General features: G+C 55.9%; 1 protein-coding gene across 3 annotated transcripts; it reads right to left on the minus strand.

The window, feature by feature from the left end:
* Positions 1-1,642: 1,642 nt before the first annotated feature.
* On the minus strand, positions 1,643-12,110 carry TINAGL1 (tubulointerstitial nephritis antigen like 1). Of its 3 annotated transcripts, XM_037149657.2 has the most exons (12): positions 11,868-12,105; positions 11,036-11,456; positions 10,066-10,129; positions 5,788-5,880; positions 5,455-5,569; positions 4,220-4,343; positions 3,984-4,134; positions 3,692-3,881; positions 3,539-3,584; positions 3,148-3,271; positions 2,291-2,336; positions 1,953-2,180 (listed from the first exon to the last, which is right to left on the minus strand). In XM_037149657.2, exons 2-12 carry the CDS (start codon positions 11,340-11,342, stop codon positions 2,040-2,042), a joined length of 1,401 nt encoding a protein of 466 aa, XP_037005552.2. In that variant the 5' UTR covers positions 11,343-11,456; positions 11,868-12,105; the 3' UTR covers positions 1,953-2,039. The 3 variants fall into 3 exon arrangements, with proteins under 3 accessions (XP_037005551.2, XP_037005550.2, XP_037005552.2); XM_037149656.2 differs by lacking the exon at positions 2,291-2,336 and having other exon boundaries at positions 1,643-2,180; positions 11,036-11,349; positions 11,868-12,110; XM_037149655.2 differs by lacking the exon at positions 2,291-2,336 and having other exon boundaries at positions 1,643-2,180; positions 11,868-12,110.
* Positions 12,111-25,218: the final 13,108 nt, after the last annotated feature.

Below are 25,218 nucleotides of genomic sequence, written 5' to 3' on the forward strand. Positions count from 1 at the left end.
CAGGACTAAGGAAGGGCTGGGCTGACTCCCCCGAGGTCTGCAGGCTGGCGGAGCTGGAGCTTCAAACCCGGGCTGCGCCCCTCCCCTTCCCAACCGCCCGTAGTTTCCGCCGAAGGTCCTTGTAGAAAATTCCAACCTCTCCCCGCCCGCGGACAGGGTTTTCCCAGCAGGGTGGGAGCAGCTGGGTGTGTCCAGGCGGCTGCAGCCGGAGCGAATGGTGAGCCGCAGTCCCCGCGCTCCCCGTTGGGGTCCGGCCGGCGAACCTCCCCAGGGCCCCTGGCTGGCCTTGGCCCCTGAGGGATGGGCGGGCGCGCCGGGGGAGCACGGTTCGGCACGTCCTGGCAAACAGGAAATCAGACAAAGGCGGCCCCTTATCGGCCCCACATTCCTTTCAGGTGATTCCCGCAAGGCCACGGGACTCCGCCGGTCCTGAGCAGCTGCCCGCTAGGGCGGGGGACCCCCGCCTGCCTCCCTTCAGTGACGAGCCCCTGCTCAGTGACGCGGGTTTGCACGAGGAAGATTCCTGCCTTGGGGAGCCTCCTCTCCAGGCACAGCCTCCCGGGGCTCCGGGAAAGGCAGGACTCCCTACTGACCTGTGTGCTTAAAGAGATGGGCAGGCCTCCGGGTCTCGGAGGCACGCGGAGGGGAAAGAATGGGTCACATCCACTCAACCAGTTCACAAACTGTAATGCCACCTTGTGCCGGGGTACCTGTGCGGGCACCAGGACCCACTAAAGAACCAGACCCAATGCCTGCCCTCAGGGGACTGCCAGCTTAGGGGAGGAGTTAGAACAGTGAAAGAGTGAAATCCTGGGCGAAAGGGCAGGGTGCAGGTGCATTCAGGGAGGGGGCGTCTGAGCCATTCTAGGTGGGTCTGGGGGAACGTCAGGCACCTTCCACAGGTACTGTCTGAATGAAGGAACCCTGGAGGTGCCTTTGACATGAGAGTGGCACCAAGGAAAGGGGAGGGTAGAATGGAAGGTGTCTGGACTGGGGGAAGAGCCTGTGCAAATGCCCACTGGTCTACATGTGTACTGGACACCTTGGGAGCAGTGAGGACTCGGGAGCTGCCTGGGCACAGGGTAAAGGGGCTGCAGAGGATGCTGGCCAGGTGGGTCCTGGCGGCCTTGACAGCCAGGCTGACACAGAGACTGATTTTGCTGGCCCTGGGAGCCTGCCTGGGAAGGTAGGGTCAGGAGAAGGCTTGGAGAGATGGCTCTGCTGAGCCCAGGGGCGGGGGAAGGAGAAGGGCCCCCTCGCCTGGGTGCCTGGGAGAGGCTGATCTACAAAGACAGAGGCTCAGCTTCTGTGAGGCTGTGCCCCTCCAACCCCCCGCCTGCTGGGCAGTGGCGCCAGTTCTGCTGATTGGTGGTTGCCCTCCCTTCTCAGGCGGTGCTGACTCAGCGTCTGAAAGGTGGTTCCCACGGGTTCATGTCTCTCTGGGGGGCAAAGGTCATGCCATCCCTGCTCCGCCTCAAATGGGCCAGTGCCCAGGACCACTGATGAGGACTGAATGGGGACTGAGGTGTCCAGTCCACCCACCCCTGCCCACCAGCAAGACCTCAGCAGTCCTTTCTGCTTTCTAAACGTAAGCCACCCCAACTCTGGCCTGGCTCTCTGCTCCCAGAAGGTTCCAAGTTGCTAAAGTTATCAATACTTTGTTTTTATTTTAAAGTAGTGAAAAGAAAAATAAATATCTTTGGAGAATAAGAATATAGGGGTGGGGTGGGCAGTGGGTCTGGAGACTTGGGGGTGTCCCAGCTTCAGTGGTCTTGCGTGGGGTGCCGGGGGCCTGGGGTCCACAGGCTGGTTTCTCCCAGGCCAGGCTCCGTCCCGTACCCCCTGGGAGGTCTGGGGGCTCCACCAGCCTTGCCTGCCCGCGGCTCCCAGGCTGGGCGCTGTGTCAGCCAAACCCTCCCAAGGATTAGGCCCCTGGCGCCTGCCTGTGTCTGGAGCACGGGACCTGGCCCACAGATGGGGCAGGGGGCACCACCCCAGGGGGCTCTTCTGCCAGCTGGCCCGACGTGGTGCCCACAGCCTCAGTGGTGACCCATGTCCTCCATGCCCACACGGCCCCAGACACCCAGCACGAAGCTCTCAATGTCGCACTCGTTGGCTCCACGCACGATGCGGAAGTGGCCCCTCTCACCCCAGGCTGGGCCCCAGGAGTTGGCCGCGGTCTGGGAACAAGGAGGAGCGTTAGCAGGGTGTGAGCGGGGGCATGGAAAAGCAGAGAACGGGGCGGGGCAGGAGACAGCTGCTGCAGGGCCCGCAGCGCAGAGAGACTCACCCAGTATTTGAGCGTCCTCCCATCAGGAAGTGACTCCTCTCCCCACCTGCGGAGCAGAACCAGGCAGGGCCAAGGCCACTGACTCCACCTGCTTGCAGGGGCTCCGCCCCCAGGCCTTCCCTGTCCGACCCTCACTGCTGCCCTTCTTCACTGGGGTACACCCTTAGGACTTGGGCAGGTCTCTGTCCCTGTGTTCACCTCCCTCAGTCTCCAGACCTCTCAGTCTGTGTACTCACGCCCAGTGTGGGGAAAGGCACTGGAAGGGATCTTTGAGGGGTGAGCAGAAAGTGGGAATGTGGACCTCCGACGTCCGGGGACCCTCATCCTGGACCATCTCTCTGGAACCTCACACTTTGGCCTGCCCTCCCTCCTCACTTAGGGAGCCAAGGAGGAGTGGGTGCCAGGGACCAGAAGGAAGAGACTCAAAGACTATGGGTAACTTAGAGGCCCCACACTCCCACTGCAAAGAGCATTTCATTGGTTGGACAACTGAAGTCAGTGGCTCAAAAACCTCCTGTTATCCCAGGTGGGGAAGCCAGAGGCCAGGAGTGAGGTGCTGAGTCAGGCAGGGTTTGAGCACAGGTGCTGAGATGGGGAGAAGTCGGCAACTCCCGGACCTCATCTGTATGCCATTGGAGTTATTTTGTCTCTGTGTGTAAGGAAGGAACGGCCCCTCAAAAGCCTTAAAGGGCAACCAACTCTTGGTGTTACTAGGGAAAATCCCTCCTTTTTTTGAGTCTCAGTTTCCTCCTCTTCGAAATGGCGCTTTACAGGGAGATGGTCTGGATTCAAGGCAGGCTCAGAGGCCCCAGTGTAAGCCAGCTGTCCCCACCCCTCCGCCCCCCAGAGCCCCTCACCCTGTGATCTTGACGGAATGGGTCCCATGCCGGCGATACCGCTCTGGCCTCTCCAGGCTCACTGGCGTGTGGCTGTAGATGCCACTCTGGTACAGGAAGAAGTCCTCATGCACTTCCATGAGGGCTGTGGACCGGGGTCAGACAGCACCGGCTCAGCCCCTGAGCAGCAGCGCCGAGGCTCTGGTGGAGATTCATGCCCCGGCTCCGGGGCCTCTCCTACCAAGAATCTAAGTTCCCCTCCAGGTGCTGCCTGCAGGGCGGGGCCGTGGTCCCTCCACTCCCAGCCTGCGTGGACCTGCTGCCCATGCCGTACGGACCGCGTGTGCTGCTGCGCCCAGCCTTGGGCAGGCACACGCTTCTGGAATCCGGGGGCTGGCTGAGGGGTGCTTACCTTGGACAGGGCCATTCTCCATCAGCTCCTTCATGATCTCCTTCTCCTGGAGGATGGGGGGCAGGAAGAGAGTGTCCATCAGGGGCGAGGCTCCAGCCTTTGGACGGGCCTCCGGCTCTCTTCCTGCGCCCCCTCCCCCACGTGCAGACTTACACTGGAGCCAAGGCGGTAGGCAGGAGTGACCTGGTAGATGTCATTGGCATGGACATGGTGATTGGGGCAGCGGGCAGTGGCCTGGCGCTTGCCCCGCCCCATGGCCCGGCTGTGCATCATGCATCGGGGCGCAGGTCCGGTCTCGGTTTGCTCCTGGCCCGAGAACGGGTAGCAGAGGTCAGACACCACCCTGGAGGGGCAGCAGGAGGGAGCAAGGGCTGAGTGAGCTTGGCCTTTGCTAAGGCCCCAGCCCCGCGCCCTCTCTCCTGCCCGCACCCCCGCTGCTGCTCACCCTCGACGTCGCAGGAACCACCAGGCACCGTCGAGATGCCCGCCTTGGCAGCCCTGCTGGTTGCGCTTGTCACAAGACAGTAGGTTCTGGGGCGACAGGACAGGCGTCATATGCCCCAGAGAATGGATTGAGACACGATCAGACGCTACGGCTGGCGGAAGGAAGCAGAAGATGCTGTCAGAGTTCTGGCCTCGGCCCTCCCTCCCCACCCAGCTGGCCCCTGTCCTTGGACGTACCCGCTGTGGAGAAGGCCCAGGAGCCCGCACAGTTGCCCTGGTCGAGAGGCTCATGAATCAGATTGGGCCACTTCTCAGAGGCCTCGAAGGCTGTGGGCAGTACCTCCCCTGGAACCAGCACTGTCTGCAAGGCAAAATCACTCAGTCCGCCTCCTGCTTCTGCCCGGCCTTCCCCTGGGGCCTTCTCCAGGGCCTCTTGTTATGGGCAAGAACTGAAGGCACCGAGAAAAAGTCCAGGGCCTTCTGCAGTTTGACCGTGGGCCCTCCCGCCGCGGCAGTGTGCCAGCAACCTCTGCATGGGCTCAGGTGGAAGACCCCAGCACCACAAGTGCCTCCCTAGTGTCAGGTGCGGGGAGACAAGCTCTGTTTTACAGATGAGACAACTGAGGCCAGGAACAGGGAGGTGGCCAGGCCAGAGTCACCCTGCTTCTCATCCTCAACCCCTGCCGTGTTCTTCTGCACCTTCCAATCTGCCGCATCCTCTTTCCCACCAGGACCTTGGGCTTCAGGCCGCAAAGGGCCGGGGAGGGAAGAAGCAGTCGGGTCCCGTGACCGGCAGGCTGCCAAGGCAAACAGCAGGAGGCGAATAGCAGAGGCCCCAGGGAGCAAGGGCATGGGCAGCCTTGAGCTGAAGTCCCTCTTCAGGGAGGGCCACTCCGGCCAGCCCCTGCCTCCTCCCTGCCCACCACTGAGAGATGGAGCCTCCAGCATGAGCCCTGGCCCTGTCCTGCTAAAGTGACCCTTCCTCACCCTCTGACTGTTCCGGGTCTGGTTGCCATTTCTCCCCCGAAAGGGTCCCACTAGTGGGAAGGGAGAAGCCCCCTCTTCCCTTGGGGTTCCTCCGAGCTGTTTCCGAGAATTGCTGCTCTCCGGCCAGAGCCGGGGAAGTGTCTGTTTTTCCCTTCCCAAAATACCCAGGTGACCTCTCAGCCCCTTGGGCCCTGACCCAGCTGGGGCCAACAGCATTTTTTCCAGTCTGGGGAGGCCAAGAAAGGGCCCAGGCTGGAGCACAGCGCTCAGAAACTGAGCATCGGTGCATTTTCTAGTGCAGCACCTCTTTTTATGGGCAAGAGCTGAAGGCCCAGAGAAGGAGAGCGACCTGTGTAGCGTCACACAGTACATTGGAGAGGGACAAGGCCAGGCCCCCCCCCCCCCGATGTACAGGGCACAGGGCGCCAGGTTCCCCGGGGTCCTAGGCCATGAGATGGCAGGGTTGTGGGCAAGAACGGACTTACGTGAATCTCATTCATGTTGGCGACAGAGGAAGATGGACGGATGGTGCCCAGGCGGTAGCGGATACCCTCATCCAGGGTCATGCCCCAGAAAGCACTGTGGTTCCCAGCCCGCCACCTGCAGGAGAGGGGTGGAAGTGACCAGCCTGCTAAGGCTGGGGGTCCCGGAGGTACGCGTGTGTGCCTGCGGGGGAGATGTGTATGGGTGGAGTGTACACACAGATGAGGCCTGAGTGTGGGTGTGCCTGGCAGCGCATGCATCTCGGGTGGAATGTGTGTGTGCTGTGTGTGCGCATGTGCCTGTGGGCCCGCCAGAGCATCTCCAAGGCCTCTCACCCATAGTTGCCCTGGTTGATGGCGTCGATCATGTCTTGGTCCACCAGGCATGGCTGCTGATCACACTCCCACTGCCCTTTCTCCACGCAGGTGCTGGGGCGACAGCAGGGAAGGAAGATGTGAGGGGTGCTAGGCAGCCTCTGAAGGGAAGAGGCCTCGGAGGTCAACAGGGGCCTGAGGTTCTGTACCAGTGTCCATGGCAAAACCCTTAGATCATCCCATGCAGTCTGGTGGTTTTAAATGTCAACTTCAAGTTCACAATTCTCAAGTTTATATCTGCTGGGATCTCTCCCCAAACTGCAGGTTCGAGAACGTCACTGACACTCAGCATCACCCCGGGTGTGTCTAACGGCAGGTTGAACTCAGCACATCCCAAGTGGAGTTCCTGGTCCCCCATCCCATGCCTGGTCTGCCCTCAGTCCCCGGAAAATAGCCGCTCCACCTTTCCCGGAGCTCAGGCCAAAAGCCTGACTCCCTCTCATTTGCTGATCCAATCCATTGGCAAATCCTGTTGGCCGCACCTTAAAAACCCACTCACGACCCAAACCGTGTTTCGTTCTTTCCTGCAGACACTGCAGTCCAAGCACCTTCACCTGGATTGTGTTGTAGTCTCCTCACTCCTCTGCCCACCGCTGTCCTACACCTCCCTCCAGTGCATTTTTTAAAGATTTTATTTATTTATCTTTAGAGGGGAAGGGAAGGAGAGAGAGAGAGAAATATCAATGTGTGGTTGCCTCATGTGTTCCCTGCTGGGAACCGGCCTGCAACCCAGGCATGTGCCCTGACTGGGAATCAAACCTCGATCCTCTGGTTCACAGGCCTGCGTTCAATCCACTGAGCTACACCAGCGAGGGCCCTCCAGTGTATTTTTAACACAGCTGCCAGGGATCCCGTTCAGCCAAATTATATATGTCATCCCTCTACCCAGAACCCTCTACTGGCTGCTCACCACAGAACAAGAGCCAAAGCCCCTGCGGTGCCAGCAAGGCCCTGCACCACCCATCCTCCCGGGCCCCTCTCTGACCGCTTCCCCCCAGTGCTGGCTCTCCAGGCCCCAGCTGGCTGGCCCTCCAACTGTTCGTCCCAGCTGTGCTCCCGCCGCAGGGCCTTTGTGCTGCTCTTCCCATGGCTCCCTCATTTCTTCCAAGTTTTCATTCAAATGGCACCTCAGGAAGGCCTGCCCTGGCCACCCTACCTTACAATTCAACATCCTCTACTCTTCCTGTCCCACTTCCCTGTTTTATTTTCCCCTCGAATGCCCTCACTGTCAGACATACTGTATATTTAAATATTAGATTGTTTATACCTATTTTCTCATAGGCTCTAAAGTCCTTGAGGGCAGGTATTATTGGATATTTCAGTGCCTACAAAACAAAGCCTAGCGCAGAGCAGACGCCCAGTAAATACTTGTTGAATGAATGGATGAGGCAGTTCAGCAAAGTGGCTGAGCTGGATTCGGAAACTCAAGTCTGGGTCCCAGGCCCAGCTGACAAGGCACATGGCCTGAGGTAAGTTATTTAAACTATTGGCCATACAATGAGAGCAATAATAGCGCCAGCTTTCAGGGACGCAGTGGCAGGCTTGCAAAGGACTTAGTGCGAGGCTGGGCCCGTGAAGCGCTCCAGAACTGTGATCGGCCATTATTGTTCTCCGGACAGGAACCCCGGCCCCGCCCCCTTGGGGTTTCAGGCCCTGACCCAGCTGGCCCCCTGACCGCTCCTCCAAGCCAGTGAAAGTCATCTCAGGCCTCGCATGGCCAAGCGGGCTTTCCCGAAACCTGCTCCTCACCTAACATTCTCAACTTGGATACAGCCTCCACCCAAGGTGTTCAAGCCAGAACTCTGTGCCGTCTGTGGGCCCTGCACCCCCGCCTCAATCAGCAAGTCCAGGAAGTCACACCAGGAAAGGCTCTGAGTCTGTCTGCTTGTCACCCCTCCACTGCCACCGTTACTGTGGTCCTTCCTCACCTCCTGCCTGGACCATGGCGACGGCTTCCTAACCAGGCTCCCTGCCTTTTTATGACCCCCCCCCCACCCGCCACGCGCTTTCTGAAGCCAGAGAGATCTTTGACGAACAAAAACCAGATTGCGAACTCTGTAGGTGGCTTCCCACAACACCTGGAACAAGACGAAATCCCAGCTGCGGCTCAGAGCCCCACGGGGAGCGGCCTGCACCCCATGTCACAGCCCCAGCTGCGCGGGCCTTCCCACAGGCTCTGCCTCCCACACTCCCTCCTGCGCCTCTCACCTCCCCTGTACCAACAAAGACGTCCTTTCCTGAGGGGCCTTCCCTCGCCCCCACCCTGCTCTACACCGGGATTCCCACCTTATTCGCTGAGTTCCCATCACACCTGTCAGAGGTTAAAGGGATTACGTTTGTGTGTCTGGTTCTTCACCACTAGACTGGAAACTCCAGTGCAAAAGACAAGGACCTGTCCTGCATTCTGACTGCACATAGTAGGTCTTTAAAAAATAGGTGTGCCTTGACCAGTGTGGCATATTGGTTGGGTGTCATTTCACAAAGCAAAACATTGCTGGTTCAATTCCCGGTCAGGGTACGTGGTTGGGTTATGGGTTCAGTTCCATGTTGCGTACGAGAGGCCATTGATCAATGTTTCTCTTCCTCTTTCTCCCTCCCGTCCCCTCTCTCTAAAAATAAACAAATAAAATCTTTTTTAAAAATTGCCCTGGCGGTGTGGCGCAGTGGATTGAGTGCCAGCCTGCAAACTGAAGGGTCGCCAGTTCTGTTCCCAGTCAGGGCACATGCCTGTGTTGTGGGCTGGGTCCCCAGTAGGGGGCGCATGAAAGGCAACCACCCAGTGATGTTTCTCTCCCTTTCTCCTTCCCTTCCTGTCTCTCTAAAAATAAATAAATAAAATCTTAAAAAAAAAATAGGTGTCCACTGAACAGTTGAATTCTATGAATTCTTTGACGCATTTACAAGCTCATAACTTTATTGCAGGATGCTAAATTGCCTCCTTCGCAGCCTGCCCCAGGCTCCCGCCTCCAATGTTGCCTTTTAAGGAGCCTCAAGAGGAAACAAGACCCAGTATGGCTGGACTCTCCAGTCCCAGCAGTGGGCGGGCACTCTCAGGGAGGGCCTGAGAGACTGCAGGGGAGGGAGGCTCCCCTGGTTCTCTGTTCACTCAGAGTCTCTGCAAGCGTCCTTCCAGAGCTTCTGGGCTGTGTGAGCCCCCCCTCCCCCTCGAGGGCTCACACAGCCCAGAGGCCCACAGGCACTGCCTCATACCCTCGAGTGCCACACACAGGGAACACAGCCGTCCAGAGCTGGCCTGGGGGGCTGGTAGTACGCCGGTCAGTCCTCCTGCCACCTCCTCTTTTCCCCCAGGGCTGCTCAACCAGATCTAGACTGGGCTGGTGACAGCAGGTCCCAGTGTTCCAGAGGGGGATTGCAGTGGCCAGGCCCCAGGGACAGGTGCGGAGACAGTGTTAACCCCTCAGGATCCAGAGGTCTCCTAGCAGGACCAGCAGGAGCATGCAGGCACTGACCACACACACACACACACACACACACACACACACACACACTCTGACCCAGCACCCCTCACTCCAGTGAGGCAATGGAAACACTTACGTATAATGCATTCCAAAAACTCTCCTCCCCGGGGCCTCCCAGGCAAAGAGGGCAGGGGGTGGAGTGGGTGCAGTGCCTCCTCCTCTAAGTCACAGGGTCCCCGTTATTTCCATTAAGTCATTCAAGGCTCCCTACCCAACCCTTTTCCCCTTCCCAACTCAGGCATCTGACTAAAATAGGGGGCAGGTCCGAAGCCGTCATCCTCCCATCCAGAATGGTGGGGGTGAAGGAGGGAGAGGGGCCACATTCCAGGGAAGGCCCCAGTACAGGCTGGCTGACCTCCCACTCAGCCATCCTTGACCCTCATCCGGTTTGGGGCAGCGGATGCTACAGTCAGAGGTTTCCTTCCTGGCGCCCCCTTCTCGGTCCCTGGTGACAGGGAGAAAGGTCGGGAGGGGCAGTGGTAGCTCAGCCCACGCCAGGAGGGGCCAGGAATGACTCGCAGCTCAGGGCCGCACCTGGAGTCTGGTGTCCATGGTCGGTCACCCTTGGGGAATGTTGTTAGAATGCTGTTTACATAAGTTGGCATAGTGTAAAAATTCCCATGTGTCACATGAGGAAACTGAGGCTCAGAGAAGGGAAAGGACTTGCTCTCAGCATGTGAGTGACAGGGACAGGGTTGGAACCCAGTCTGTCAGCCACGGAGCCCACACGGCATGCCTTCTCCAAGCCGCAAACACTCACCAACGGTTGCAGTTGTCCCAGTAGGTTCCCAGGACCGGATAGACTCTACCCTTGTGCACACACCCTGGTGGGAGGGAAGAGGAGAAGACACGTGGCTGAGGTGACCAAGTCCTCAAAGGTCAGCTGTCTAGAAACACGCACGCACACATCCCAGCCCTCGCTGACACTAAAGTCTAACTATAACTTAAGACACCTCCTGCAGGGTCACACGCCACCTGCTACTTAGGAAGTTCATCAGTGACTCCAGCTTAGATCCTTCTTGCTTCACTTGCTGTCAGCCACAGCACTGCCTGGACTCTTTGCATCTAAATGAGTTGGAGCTTGGAGATGGGAAGAGGGGTGGGGTGCATGGGGAATCTGAGGCCCAGAGAGGGCAAGAGGCTCCACTAAATTAATACAGCACACTCGGGGATGATAACCTGGGTACACAGCCTCTCACCCAGAGTCCCAGGAAATTGGGGTAAGAAATTCAAGTATTCTCCTATTGGACAAGCACGTGGCAAAGGAAGGTGGCAAGGGCAGAAGGCAGGAACGGATCTGACCCACCTCCCAGGCATGACCAGCCATCCCAGGGGCTGAGAACCCTGGGCAAAGGCAGAGGAATGGCTCGGGTGACCCTGACCAACCCCTGTGCACTTTATCAGCCTGAGGCTGAGTCAGCAGGCGGGGCCAGCACCTTCCATCTCCGGAATATGGAAACAGGACTGGGAGAAAGGGCAGAAAGCTGCCCTTTTCCTGAGCCAGCTTAAAATCAAAATCCCACTGGTCAAGGATCTTCTCTTTCAGTCTTGCTGCAGAGAATCAAGCTAGACCAGAGTGGGAACTTCCTAGAGGTATAGAGAGTGAGGCCGGGTCTCTTTCCCACATTCTACAAAGCCTCCCCTGGAAATGTCAGCGCACTGGCCTTGCTCCTGACCCTGCTGACTTTGGGGCTGAAAACGCAACCCACCCCTGGACTTCCGGTGCCCACCTTGGATGGGGGGGATAGGGGGTGGCACGCCGAGGCAGAAGTCCCAGAAGTCCGGGCAGCAGTCGGAAACGGTTCGGTTGCAGAAGAGGTCACAGTAGCAGGTGGAACCCAGGTAGGGCAGGGCGCAGTGGTCGGCGCGGCCTCGGCAGCACAGGTCCTGCTCCTGGCAGTACCGGCCTCCCGCATCCCGGATTCCCCGCACGTGCAGAGCCGGAGCTAGCTCCCGGCGCCCACGGCCCAGCCGGCCTCCCAGCGCCAACTCAGCCAGCAGCAGCAACAGCAGCAGCCCCTGTGGACACCTCCACATGGTGCCTCTGGGGCCCCAGGGAGGGCAGAGGTCGGGGGTCCAAGGCCGTGGGCAGCAGCGACTCCCCGGCAGGCACCCCAGGGACGGATATCCCGGCTTCCTGCAACTGCAAGTCTGAGAGGGTGTAGCAAGATCAGACACCGATTCTTGTGTCCCCAGGCAGGACATGGGCAGCGGAGTTACAGTCTGTGTGCCTTGGCTTATAGAGGGGAAGGGACCGGGCGAGAGAGGGGGCCCCTCCCTGGTGTGCCTGGGGAACTTCAAGGACCTGGGTGGGAACCGTGGTATTTTTGGTGCTCCCCCACCCAACGCCCAGAGTTGGGACCAGAGGTCCTGGGTCCCTCTGCTCCTGCCTCAGCCTCCATCCCTGATGTGGGTCCCCCTCTCTCCTGTTCTTCTCTGCGTCCCTCTGACCACTCCTCGCCCCCCTCGGCCATCTGCCCCGTGCCTCCGCCTGCGCCCGCCTCCTCTCTCTTCCTTCAGTCGACCGCCCCCTCGCCCTTCTGAGCAGGGGAGCGTCCCTACCTGATGAGGGGTGTGGGCTGGCCCGGGCTGCCGCACGCACCGCCTCCGGACTCCTGTGACCGACTCCTGTGACCGCTGGACACTCAAAGTCAAGTGAGGAGCGCGGGGCGGGATCGCGTTTTTGTACCGCCCCACCCGCGGGGCCGGCCCGCCCGGCGGCAGGAGGGCGGAGCCGCTCCCGCACCTGGGGTGGCCCCGTGGCTCGGGAGCTGGGACTGTGAGGGGCGAGGTGAGCAAGTGGTTTCCTCCCTGGGTCTCCGGTGGAAGCCGTTTCCTTAGGGGGCGGAACTCTGACCCAAAGAGAGCGGAATGTGGTCTGACACCGGTAAGGACTTCCCCGTGGGCGTCGCCGTGGGGCTCAGGGGCCGGCGCGGAGAAGGGGAGCTAGGGGGCGGCGGAGCGCCCAGTTTGGACGCGAGTTTGGGAGACGACGGGGAGGGTGCCGGCGGCGAACATCTCTAAGTCCCCTTCTGAAGCCTCGGCAATAAGAACAGCCAGGCACGCGCCCCTCTCGCGGTGGCCCCTGGGCTTGGGCCGCTCCAAGCCAGGTTCCCAGGAATGATCGGAATCCGAACCTGCAGATGCCTTGACCGGCTCACCGTCCTGAGGGCCGGGGTGGGGGTGGGGGGCCGCGCTGCAGGGGTTGCCTCCCTGCCCTACAACCCTCTTCGGCTCTGCGGAGGCTTCTCGCCAGGCTCTGCCGGCTGTCCGTTAATCCCGAGGGCATCCTGCTTGGCACCTGTCCTCCGCCAGGGCCCTGTGGCAGGAGTCCCGCCAGCTGGTGCCCCCTCCCCCGCAGAGCCCCCCTTCCTGCCCAGGGCATGAGCCCTTCCTTTGCCCAGGCCGTCGCGGGTTCCAAACAATGGGGCTTCTGTCCCGCCGGGCTTGCCATCACCTTTTACCTGCTCATTTCGCAATCCCCTCTCTTCCAACAGGTTGGGTTCAGGCCAGAGGACTCCGCCAGCAGAGAGGATGAAAGACACTACCCCTGCACAGACCTCCTGCTCACGGCCGCAAAGCCACCTCTGGGCGTGGGGGGGGGGGGCAGCCAGCGTCATGCCCGGGGACTCCCTTTGCCCTCTCTCCGACCTCCCCTCCCGGCCAGCCTGGCCCAGGGGCATCCTCAGTTGGCCAGCTCCCGGGGGAGGGGAGAGACCAGGACAAACAGGCATCTGTGCCTGGGTTACCCCCTGCCAGGGGACTGAGCAGTGAGTCACCAAAGGGACCCTCCCCGAGTGAGGGAAAGGGGTGGAGGACAGGAAAGTGGTGCCCGGGAGCCCCAGCACTGGCTCTGACACACTGAGGAGCCGGCCCCCCAGTTCCCTGCAGGGACCTGGGACAACGCCTGGGACAGCTGAGGCTCAGGAAGTCAGCTGTGTCTGAGGTCACACAGCCAGAACGCAGGCTTCCTACCTGCCACCACTCTGCTCCTTCCCCTCTGGTCCCCTTCAGTCGCCCACTGCAGGCCTCAACACCCTCCTGGCCGGGAAGTCCCTGTTCACATCTAACCTCAGTCATTTTACTGCATGGTGGGCCTCTCAGTGTTGGCAAATGCCAGATCCTCAGGGTGAGTGACGGAGGCTGTCCTCGGAAGAGCTGCTACGCAGAGTCTCCACCTTCATGGACCAGTTTCTATTGGGTTCTGGGGCTGAGGGCTGGTGCAGGGACACCTGGTCTGTCCTTTGCCTCCGATCACCCTCTGCAGGCCACCCATCCGAATCTGTGTTGGGTGCGCATTTGTGTGTGTGTGTGTGTGTGTACCTGTGTACTGTGTTGGTGGGGTGTTTCTGCTTGAGTGTGTCTGTCTGCATCTGCTTGTCTGCCACCTGCCTGTGCATCTGCCTAGACATTGCTTCTGTGTCGAGGGCCTGCCTGTCTGTCTGTCTGTCCTTCAGTGTGCCCTTTACCTGTACTCGTGTGCTCGTTGGCGGGCATGTCCATGTGCGCTGCCGTGTGACTCTCCCTGCCTGTGCATGCCGGTCTACTAGGTGTCTGTCTGGGGATTTTGGCTGTCTGGCAGTCCTCGCTTGTCTGTCTGTGCCTAGGAGGCAGGAACACAGAGCAGGGGGAAGATAGCAGAGCTAAGAGTGTGCTTGTGGGGGAGGGTGTCCCCTCTAGCCCTGAGCTTGGCACTGAACCCAGTGGAATCTCGTGACTCACTGGGTTGCTTGGCCAAAGAGGAGAGGAAAAGGGCAGGGCTCTGCAAGGGGGACTGGAACCCACTTTCCTTTTCCATGGCCTCCTTCCTGGTGACTCATTCTTGTCTTACCCTTGTGCAAAGGCCTGAGGCAGAGCAACAGGTGGGAGATGCAGCCAGACTGACTGACCCTGCAAACTCTCAGCCTCAGGCTGGCCTGGGCCCGCAGTGCCTCTGTGCTGCCTGGCTTTGGACTCGGCCAACACTGCCCCTCTGAGACATGCTTTCCCATCTGTACCTAGGAGCTCCCTTGGGGTTTTTTCATGCTCTTTTCTTTCCCCAAAGGGGGGGTTACACTAAAAAGAGGCAGTGACAGGCCTAAGGTCACACTGTAGAGCTGGGCCCTGGCCTCCCCTCTCCCCAGAATCCAGTGCCCCCCCTTTGCTGCCACAGCTGCTCCAGGGCTCAGAATGGGCCATTCTCCTGCGGAAGCTGAGCAGGGCCTCCTGGGAAGAAAAAGACCCATTGTGCCCAGCTCCGCCCAGGTCTGTGGCTCAGGGCCCACCACTTGAGGCCTGGAGACTCAGCTGTTTGGATCCCAAATGGCATCCCAGTTCAGGCTGGGAGTCCCTCGTGTCCCACAGTGGTCAGCTACACGTGTCCAGACCTTGGAGCAGTGGTACCTGGGACTAAGGGTGAGACCCAGACCAGGCCTAACGTCGTGGGTGTGAGACCACACTGACGAGTAGGGTTCCTGGGACCTGTTGGGTTGGTTGCCTTATTGAAAGCGCCCCCTGCAGGCCTGAGAGAGGCAGCTGCTGCTCTGTGGATGGACCACGCTGCAGCCTGTGGGAGATAAGATTAGGGGCCACGGGGAAGCGCTTTGTGCGAGCTGGGGTGTGCTTCACTGTCTGATTTTTTCATTCATTCGATGAGCGTCTGTTGAGCATTTACTATGCGCCGTGACTGGGCTAGGTGCCGTGAGCAGGGTCGGGCCAGGCAGACACAGGTCCTACTGCCGTGACGTCTGTAGCTGAATGGGAAGACACACAGACAGACAAAGATACTGGTAAGTCAGTGCTGTGAAGGTCTGCACACGGTGCAGGGACCTGGAGCAACGAGGTGCTCACAGAGGTCTCAGAGAAGAGATGGCATCTGAGCGGAGACCTGCAGGACGAAAAGGAGGTGGCCACTGCCAGCGCCCGGGGCAGGGTGGCCCCGGACACCAGATCGGCAGGAGCCCTGAGGCTGGGCACAGGTTGGTCCGTTTGAGAAACAGTAGAAACCCAGTGTGGCTGCAGTATGAAGGGGGCGGAGGAGCAAGAAGAGGCTGGGCCGCGGGCCAGGGCACCTCAGGCAGGACTTGCAGCAATGGTAGGGAGCTTGCGTTGTTTTCTGACAGCTGAGGGGCTTCCAGGTGCAAAAGCCCACTCCGGCTGCTCTGTAGGCTACAAGGCAAAAGTGGGTTCAGAGAGGCCAGGTAGGAGGCACTGGTGCAACCAGGCAAGAGACACTGAGGTCTGAACAGGGCTGGTGGCTGCGGAAATCCAGAGAAGTGGGCCTATTCAGGACAGTGCTTGCTGCCCTGGCTGGTGTGGCTCAGTGGACTGGGCGCCAGCCTGTGAACCATAGGTCACCGGTTCGATTCCCAGTCAGGGCACATGCCTGGGTTGTGGGCCAGGTCCCCAGTATGGGGTGTGCCAGAGGCAACCACACATTGATGTTTCTCTCCCTCTCTTTCTCCTTCTCTTCCCCTGTCTCTAAAAATAAATAAAATTCTTTAAAGGCAGTACTTGCTGAAGGATCAGGAGTGGTGGGGAGAGAGGGGAGCAGTGAAGGAGGGCTTTGGGTATCTAGCCTGGTGGGTGGAAATTCGCGGCTCCTCTCTGCTCCTCCTCCTGAGAGGCAACACACTTTCCCTCCCTGGAATCTGAGCAGGCGGGCATCTGCTTGGGCCATGCAGCACTGAGTACCACGCACCCCACGGAAGGAGCCTGCAGAGGATCCTGAACTGGAAGCTGCACAGAGAGGAGAGGGTGTAGAGTAGACTGAGCAGGAGCGGCGGGCGAGGCAGCCGTCAGCAGCCAGTGGGAGAAAGCCTTCCAGGAAGGAGGGAGTGCCGACCACTGCGGCACATTTGCCCGAAGTTGGGGTAAGCTGAGGGTGGAGAAGGGCCTGGTAGATTGGGCAACAAGGACACCGGGGCGACCTTGATGAGAGCCCAGAAGGGCGAATATGGAAGCTGGACTGAAATGGTTGGACCAGCAAATGGGAGCGAAGAAGTTGGAGAGAACAACCATAGGTAACTTTTTAGAAAGTTGCACTTCAAAGGGAAGCTGAGAAATGGGGCACTGGCTGGGAACAGAGGGGTCAGGAGAGGGCTATGTCCGCACGTGGAGGATATAAAACTGGGTCTCTATGCTGATGACAGTGACCTGTAGGAGGGGAGGAACCGGGGAGATGGAGAGGGGGCTACCCGGGAGCAGAGCCCTTGATAAGGTAAGAGAGGAGGGTATCAGGGCACAGGGGGCAGAGCTGGCCTTTGACAGGAGTGGGACAGTGAGACACAGGGACCTGGGAGAAGAGAAGGCTGCAGAGAGGATCGAGGATTAGGTGTGGCCCTGACTGGTGTGCCTCGGTGGACTGAGCGTCCTTCTACAAACCAAGAGGTCCCCAGCTCAATTCCAGTCAGGGTACATGTGTGGGTTGCAGGCCAGGTCACCGGTTGGGGGAGAGAGAGGCAACCGATCGATGTTTCTCTTGTACACTGATGTTTCCCTCCCTCTCTTTCTCCCTTCCTTCCCCTCTCTCTAAAAATAAATAAAGTCTTAAAAAAAAAAAGGATTAGGTGTGAAATCCTTTTCACAATCAAGGCCAACAGAGAAACAGTAGGCTTTCCAGCAGCGCTGCTAGGAATTTTTGATGCCTCTCCTCTGCAGACTGGCTGGCCCGAGGTCACACAGCTGTCAGAGGCGGGACCTGCAGCCCCAGCCTGGAACGCACCTCCACAGGGACTGACACTGTGAGGACTCGAGCGGCACCTGTGGTTCCCGCTGTCGGTGCCACTGGGGAAGTGTAGCGAGAGAGACACGGCTTTCCCTTTTCTGTAATGTCTGTTTCATGGCTGCTTGGGGGCCAGTTGAACGCAGAGGGCCTCTTCCTCGCAAAGTCTGTCTGTGGAACAGTGCCGCCATTCCTCCATCGCTAGTCCCTTCCAACCCCAGGCTGGGAATGCTGGGGTATTTGGGGTTAATGGCTCCCCACCCCCATCCCTTACTTATCTGCCCTCCTTCAATTTAGTGTTGCTTTTATTAAAGAAAATGCCCCCAGCGATCGTAAGCTTGGTGTTATCACCAGCAAACATCTTAGAGAGTTGGTGCTCTCTCCCGGTGGCTGTTTACAGAAACATTTCCATACCTCACCGGACATTTCCAGGAAGCCCTGACATTTCCCAGCCACGAGTATTAATAAATGGGTCTTGAAAAGTACAGGAAGCGCTTCCCTGGCTTCAAGCACGTTTTACACTTTTACCTTCCAATCCCTAGGCAGAAGCTGATGAGACCCCCATAGCTGGGTGAATCCCAATCCAGTAGAAAGAGCCACTTTCCAGAGTCGGATCCCCAGGGGGAAATGCTGTGATGTGACTTGAGGGGTTGTGACACCCCTGAAAAGGTTCTGTTCATGTCCTAATCCCTGGAACCTGTGAATGCTATCTTGTTCAGAGTCCTTGCAGATGAAATTAAGGATCTCTGGGTGGGCCCCAGATCCACTGACCAGTGTCCTTACCAGAGACACACAGGGAGGAGGGGGCCAAGTGCCTGTGAGTGCAGAGACTGGGGTGGCATGACCACAAGCCAAGGAATACCTGGGGCCACCAGGAGCTGGAGGAGGCGAGAAACGGATCCTCCCCTTGGGCCTCCAGAGGCAGAACGACCATGTATAGACAACTTGATTTTGAACTTCTGGCCTCCAGAGCTGTGAGTAAATACATTTCTGTTGTTTTAAAGCAGCGAAGTCTGTGGCGGTTTGTTACTGCAGCCCCAGGAAGGTAAATCAAGGATGCGCAGGCCTGGAATCTGGGTGTCCCCCGAACTGAGCCGGACTCCAGGCGATAGGCAGACAGACTGAGCCGGCGCAGAGCAGCTTATGCTGGAAAAAAGCAGAAGGAACTGACTCTGACAAACCTGCTCATGTCCATGTGGTTCAAACACTCACCTGCAGTGATAAGGGTGTCATACCGAGGTTAAGGGCACAGACTCAGCAGACAGATGAAGTAGGTTCAAACCCTGGCTTCGTCTCTCAGTAACTGTAAAAACTGGGGCAAGCTTCTTAAGCCCTCTGTGTCTCAGTTTCCTCATGTGTAAAATGGGGACCCTGATAACAGCCCCTACCTGCGGGGTAGTGGGGAGGACCTCGGGACTTAACACACGTAAAGCGCTGAGGGTCAGCAACACTCTGCTGCCGTGAAACTGACCCAGATCGAAACAGCCATGAGCGCCCTCAGAATAGACCAGGAGGCACAGAAGCGCTGACACTGACATAAAGTGTCACTTCAGTTAAAACTAACTGGAGGTGACGGTGAACCCGCTCAACCCTCGTGGGTCAACCCGTAGGAAAAGCAGATACAGTCAGTCACACAGGCTTGGGTCCATTCTGGAGCCTGTTTGGGCTTGCACGCCCCGGGGTCTCTCTGGTCTCCGTGCACATCGGCCTGGAGAGCAGCGAACACCCCGCAGGCTCCCGGGAGGCAGCAGTGACGCACAGGCAGAGGGCCGGGGAAGTAAGCCCACACCTGAGACAGACCACGTCCGACTCCCCGTCAGCCACACAGCAACACCTGACGAAGGGAACACTCAGACTTCTTACGTCAAGTCAAGGCTCAGGACCAGAAACAGACCTCCCAGTAAACAGACAAGGGCATCGATATCTTGCTCCAGGATCCTGAGGAGTAGCATGAAACCCAGAGGCAAGACGGGCAGTATCAGAGTCCACGGGGATCGGGAAGGGGTGCAAAACCCCAGGGAAGGAAGTAACTGCCCCAGGGCCAGTAGTTCCTGATTAGCAGGATGAGGTAAGGGATACCCTTGGGAGACGGGGAGTTTCAGGTGACAGACCAAAGTCAGAGGCTGTCATGGGGCAGCTCATTCCAGTGTTCACAGGTTCCCCAGCTCATAGGAAGTCCCCAGCCCCTGGTCACTCTACCCCACCTCCAGGAATGCTGTCTCCAGGGACACCCACACTGCATGCATATCACTCTGTGTCTCCTGCTGGTGGGGACAAATGCTGGGGAGGGACTGGGGGAACTTGCTCCCCTAAACTCAAGGTTGGGTAGGCAGCAGCCCTTCCACAGTGGCAATCAGAAGCTGGGAAAATAAGGAGAGGCTCCCTGGGTCACCACACGGCTGCTCGGACACAGACGTGCTTAGGCAGAGAGGGGTGTCTCGGGTCAAGGGCCTGGGTGGGAGTGAGCACTCATCCTGGCGCTGCCTCGGACAAGCCACGTGACCCTGAACAAGTCCCCACTCTGTCCTCACCTCACTAACCCATATCTGACAGGGGAGGGAAGATTCTGAGCCTCCCTCATCACCTGGGGCAGTAAGATTTAGGAATCGGATAGCGTTCATTCAGTCTAACCCTGTCGTTTGCAAAGGAAAACGCAGAGACCTGGAGAGAGGGAGGCACTGGGCCCCAGGTGCATGGCAGGTCGGTGGGAGATACAACGACCTATCAGTGCGCATGCATCCAGCCGCGTTGCTTCATGAACGCCCTCTGCACGCAGTCCCCTCTCCTGCGTCCCGGCCAGCACGGATGCGGATGCCTCCTCGCAGCATCTGCTCAAGCAGGCGTAACACCCACTACAGGCTGGGCCTCCGATGTGAATGATCTCATCCTCCAACCCCCCACCCCAGCTGTCATCTCCATTTTCACAGATGGGAAAACTGAGGCCCAGAGAGATGACTCACTCAGACTTAGCTACTGGAGCCCTGGTCTCCAGCCCCCCTAGGGCAGAAGGGAGAAGGAGGATGGAATGCTGGAGGCCAAGGGTCCCGCAGAGGATGCGGAGGACGTGCCGGAGAAGCAACTGGTTGGGACTCGGCCAGGGAGTGCGCTCGGGCTCAGAAAGAAACTGGGAGAGAGGGCCCCGCTGATTCATTGTAAAACAATTTATTGTATTTCATTTTAAAATTAGCTAATTAATACATCCTCATGGTTCAAAAATCTGTAGGAAAAGCCTACAGCAAAAAGTTTTACCCTGGCTCAGACACCTCTTCTGCTCCTTCAGAGTCCTGGGGCCCAACCCGCTGCAGGCCACCACTTTGTATGAGTCTCTCAGCTACACTTTCCGAGTTTCCGCACGCAGCGCACAAACATCCGGGCACTTTCACACAAAAGGTACGAACCACACACACCGCGATGCCCCTTTCCCACTGGCTGGTCACACGTCTTACTGATCTTTATCAGCAGGAGAGCTTCTTCCTTTCATATCACGGCGTGATTTCCATTGTAGAAATAGAAATAAAGCAGTTAATCAATTCCCTAATGATGGCATTCGAGTTGTTTCTAGATGTTTTTGTCTTTTGGTTTCACAGCAAGGCTGCAGTAGTCCCGTACGTGTCTGGTTTCATACGCACGCAGGTATGTTTGCAGATTAAATTCCCTGAAGGGGATTACTAGGTTGCAGGTATTGTATTAGTTTTCTATTGCTGCACACACTCAGCAGCTTAAAACAACACTCGTTTATTAGCCGAAAGTCTGCTGGTCAGAAGGTGAGCCTGCTGTGGTCGTGTCCCCGCTGAGGGCGAAATCGAAGTGTTGGCGAGGCTTGGTTCCCTCTCCGTTGGAGGTTCTGGGGAGAATCAGTCTCCACGCTTGTTCCAGTCGTCAGCCGGTTGTGGTTCCTGGTGATTGCAGGACCGAGGTCTCCGGTTTTTTGCTGACTTACCAACGGGGGGCCTCCTCAGACCCTAGATGACAACCACATCGTTTGCCATGTGACTTCCCCCACCTGGCACAACAAATTCTTCTCACACTTCATGAATTATGTCTCTGGCTTCTTCTTCTGAGACCAGCCAGAGAAAATTCTGTGCTTTTCAAGGCCTCTCTGAGCAAGGCCAGCCCACTCAGGGTCATCTCTCTACCTTAAAATCAACTGCTTTAGGACCTTACTCATATCCACAAAAGCTCTTCTGTCATATAACAGAACTTCATCGCTGAGTTCATATTTTCATTATATTCAAAGATTCTGCCCACACACAAGAAATCACCCAAAGGTGAAAACCAAGGAGGGTCGCCTTAGAACTCTGCCCACCACAGTGCACTCACCATTTTGCAGGGAGCGTCGTCTTGTCCCCACAGGGGTTGTGCTGGAGGATTTTCCTTCCCCCAGCAATGGACAGAGTGACTGCTTTTCCCCGAAGTCACCTGAGAGCGTTATTGAGCTTTTGAGTTTCTGCCAGTCTGATAGATGAAAGATGGAATCTCGCTGTAGTTTTTCAATTTTTATTTATTGATTTTCAGAGAGAGGGGAGGAGGGAGAGAGAAAGAAACATCAATTTGTTTTTTCATTTATTTATATATTCATTGGTTGCTTCTTGTTTGTTTCCTGACTGGGCATCAAACCTGCAACCTTAGCATATCAAGATGCTCTAACCAACCAAGCTACTCGACTAGAGTCGAATCTCAATTTATTTTATTTTATAGATTTAAAAAAATTTATTTTTAGAGAGAGGTGAAAGAAGGGAGAAAGAGGGAGAGAAACATGATGTGTGAGAGAAACAGCAATCAGTTGCCTCTCTCACACCCCAACTGGGGACCCAGCCCACAAGCCAGGCATGTGCCCTGACTGGGAATCAAACCGGCAACCTTTTGGTCACAGACTGGTGCTCAGTCCACTCAGCCACACCAGCCAGGGTTCAATGTGCTTTAAATTTGTAATTATCTTCTTATGAATCAGGCTGAGGATTTCTTCAAAAGCTTAAAAGCCATTTATATTTCTTTTTCTTTTTGGTTTCTGGCTTTGAGTCCTTGAAAGGAGGTCTTTCTAACTCCAACGTTCATCAGAAACCTTCCCATGTTTTCTTCTGGTGTTTTCATGGTGTCATTTTATACACCGGTTCTTGGAACTGAAAGCATCTCTTGTCATTTCCTCAGCAGCAAGTGCAAAGTTGGACCCAACAGTCTTGGGGTTTGGGGTAGAGAGGGAGCTACCAGGGCAGGTGCCTGTGATGCGTGCGGGGCTCCCTCCGACTTCCTTCGGCTCTTCCAGAAATCCCAGCCGGGAGACTTCCCACTTCCCCTCCTGAGGCTGAGTTTGGGAAGCAGTGCCCTCCCTGAGAAGCATGAAAAAGCGCTCCGCCAGACCGGAATTGGAGCTACCCAACCAGGGCTGAGGGTGTGGGGGAGGGAGATGGGGATTCAGATAGGTGGCTCCCAGAAGAGATGGCATCTGAGCTGAGTCTTAAAAAGGAAGGAAATGTAAGGTAGTGATGGGGGGAGAGGAACAGTGGGAGCAAAGACAGGGAAGTGGGAAAATCAGCCAAAAGTCTAGCGTGGAGAGAAGGATTTAGTGGACCATGAGGTCCTCCAACATAGGGCTAGAACAACTTCTTCATGTATCTGCCAGAATTGGTGACTTCAATAAAGCAGAAGGGACATGGGGCTTTGATCCAAGGCTAAATCATTTTCCCTTTACTCTGACAGTGAGAAGCAAGACCTCCAAGAAGAAAGAGGCCCTTGGCTGTGTGGGAATTTCAGAACCTGGTGCTACCTGCATATCACTTCCCCCTTGTGGCTGATCTGGGAAGTGTCCATGACCAGCTTCTGGGGGATTGAGCAGAACAAGTCTAAGAACTGCACGTGGGGAGGAGGCTGAATGGTTCTCAGTTGATAAACCATGAAATCCTGCTCTGAGAATGTCTGAGTCTAATGGGCCCTCAGAGACCATCTGGTCCAACCCCTTCCTTGCATATGGAGAAAGCACGTCCCAAAGAGGGTGTGGGGGAAGAGAGAACACTAGACTTGGTGTAAGAGTCCTCAGTCTACTGCCCGGCTCCATTTCCTACTGGTTTTAAGACCTTGGGAAAGTGATCTCACCTCTCCAGCACCGCCCCCTCCATCCCTCTCTGTAAAAGGGAATCTGGGACCTAGCAAACTTATTCCGGTTTCCGGCAGTGTCAGGCTAAGTTACTCAGAGCAGATTTCCTACTGAAAACTAAACACATTGGCCTGCCGGTCTAAACAGAAAGTAAGGTTTCTGAGAACACCACTGTAGGGGAAACTGAAACATAGATAAGGCAAGCAGGACAGTCCCCTTTACCCTGAGGCCATTTCCTCATTCTGGCCGGTGTGAACTCCGGTGTGGCTGACTTCCCCAGGCAAGGGGCACACATGGAAGAAAAAGCACAGGGTGAACGACCATATGGAAATCACTCCCCACAATAAGCTGGGAGTCCAAAGACCCACACTCTCAGAAGTACACCAGGCCTAGCCTGGACTTGTAGCCCTAGTTTGTATGTGCTGGATGACATGTAACCCCAAGCCTTGAACTTGGATTGAGGTGACTCTGGGCTTTTTGTGCCTCCTGGGAAAAGCAAATGCAAATCTTCCTCAAAGGGAGGTACCTTCAGCCTAGGTTCCAAATTAATCACGCAAATAAATTTTTAGGGAATTAAGGAAATAAGACTCCATAGAGAGAACCAGAAGAAATAAGAGGTAACAATAAAATACCCATAAAAATGTAGAGACTGGAATTATGTTACACAGGATATAGATAATGAAAGACTAGCTCGAAATATTAGCACAAAATAATAGGGAAACTACAAAAAAGGACAGTAAATTTTAAGAGAGCCACACTGAACTTCTATATGTAAACAATACAATAACCAAAATCAAGAAGTCAAGGTCAAGTTTAAAGCAGATTAGACATGGCTAAAAAGAGAATCGGTGAGTTGGAAACAAGTCCAGAAAAAAAATATCCAGAATGAACACGTGAAGACATAAAGATCAAAAAATGATAAAAAAAAAAGAAAGAAAGAAAGAGTAAAGTACACGGGGAATAAATAAGAAACATCTAATACATATTTAATTGGAAACCTAGAGGAAGCAAAGAGAGGGTGACTCAGAGGTGATATCTAAAGGGTTAATGGCTGAAGATTTCCCAGAACTGATTAAATATATTTTTTACAGATCCCAAACCCCAATACATCCTACACAAAATCAATTTTTAAAAATTTACACTCAGAAAAGGCTATACACATTGTTTGATTCCACCTATATGACATTCTGCAAAGGCAAAACCATAGAGACCATATAAAGGTCAGGTGTTGCCAGGGGTTTGGAGGAGGAAGGAAAAATGAGTAGAACATGGCAAATTGGGGGGGGGGGCAGTGAAATCATTTTGTATGATGACATAGACATGTCATTATATATTTGTCAAAACCCATAAAATGTATAATATGTGTAATAGCCCTAATGTAAACCATGGACTTCGGCTGATAGTGCTGTGTCAAGGTTGGTTCATCGACTGTGGCCAACACACCGTGCCCGTGGGGGCTGCGGATGGTGGGGAAGGATGGGGCATGTGGAAACTCTCTGCACTTTTCATTTAATTTGGCCGTGAACCTAAAACCACTCTAGAAAGATGAAGTCTATCAATTAAAAAAATTTTACAACCAGACACATTATGGTGAGACAGCGGAATATCAAAGACAAAGATAAAATCTTCAAAGCTGCCAGGGGGGAAAAAAAAGACAGATTACCTTCAAAGGACCCAGGTAGATTGAGAGCTGACTTCCCAGAAGTCACCGTGAGAGACAGAGAAAGCAGGAGTTTGTCTTCAACACGATAAAAGAAAGTTACTGCTGGCCTAGAATTCCATACCCAGTGAAAAATCCTGCAAGAATGAGGATGGAATAAAGACATTTTCAGATAAACAGAAACTGAAAGAGTATGCCAGAGCCGAGACAGAAGGTCAGAAATGCTAGACAGAGTGAAGAGTAATGAGGTGGCAAACACACAGGCAAATCTAAACGAACTATGACTGTATAAAACCATAGCAATACCTCGTGGCATTTGAAACAGGAAATGTATATTAAAGATACATGACAAAATGATAAGTCAGAAGGTGGATGAAGGGAATGAAATTATTGTAAGGTTTTTGCATTATCTCGGAGTATGGTAAATGTACTAAGTAATTCTAGACTTGAACAAGTTAAG

This window comes from Artibeus jamaicensis, unplaced genomic scaffold (assembly GCF_021234435.1).
Source record: "Artibeus jamaicensis isolate MK-2021 breed Jamaican fruit bat unplaced genomic scaffold, CSHL_Jam_final scaffold_847, whole genome shotgun sequence".
NCBI classification, from domain to species: Eukaryota; Metazoa; Chordata; class Mammalia; order Chiroptera; family Phyllostomidae; genus Artibeus; species Artibeus jamaicensis.

Coding starts and splice junctions, on each gene's coding strand:
- TINAGL1 (XM_037149656.2), bottom strand. CDS start 11,342: ATGTGGAGGTGTCCACAGGGGCTGCTGCTGTTGCTGCTGCTGGCTGAG. Junction 10,130..11,035: donor CCCTATCCCCCCCATCCAAG/GTGGGCACCGGA, acceptor CCCTCCCACCAG/GGTGTGTGCACAAGGGTAGA. Junction 4,344..5,454: donor CCAACATGAATGAGATTCAC/GTAAGTCCGTTC, acceptor TTTGCCTTGCAG/ACAGTGCTGGTTCCAGGGGA.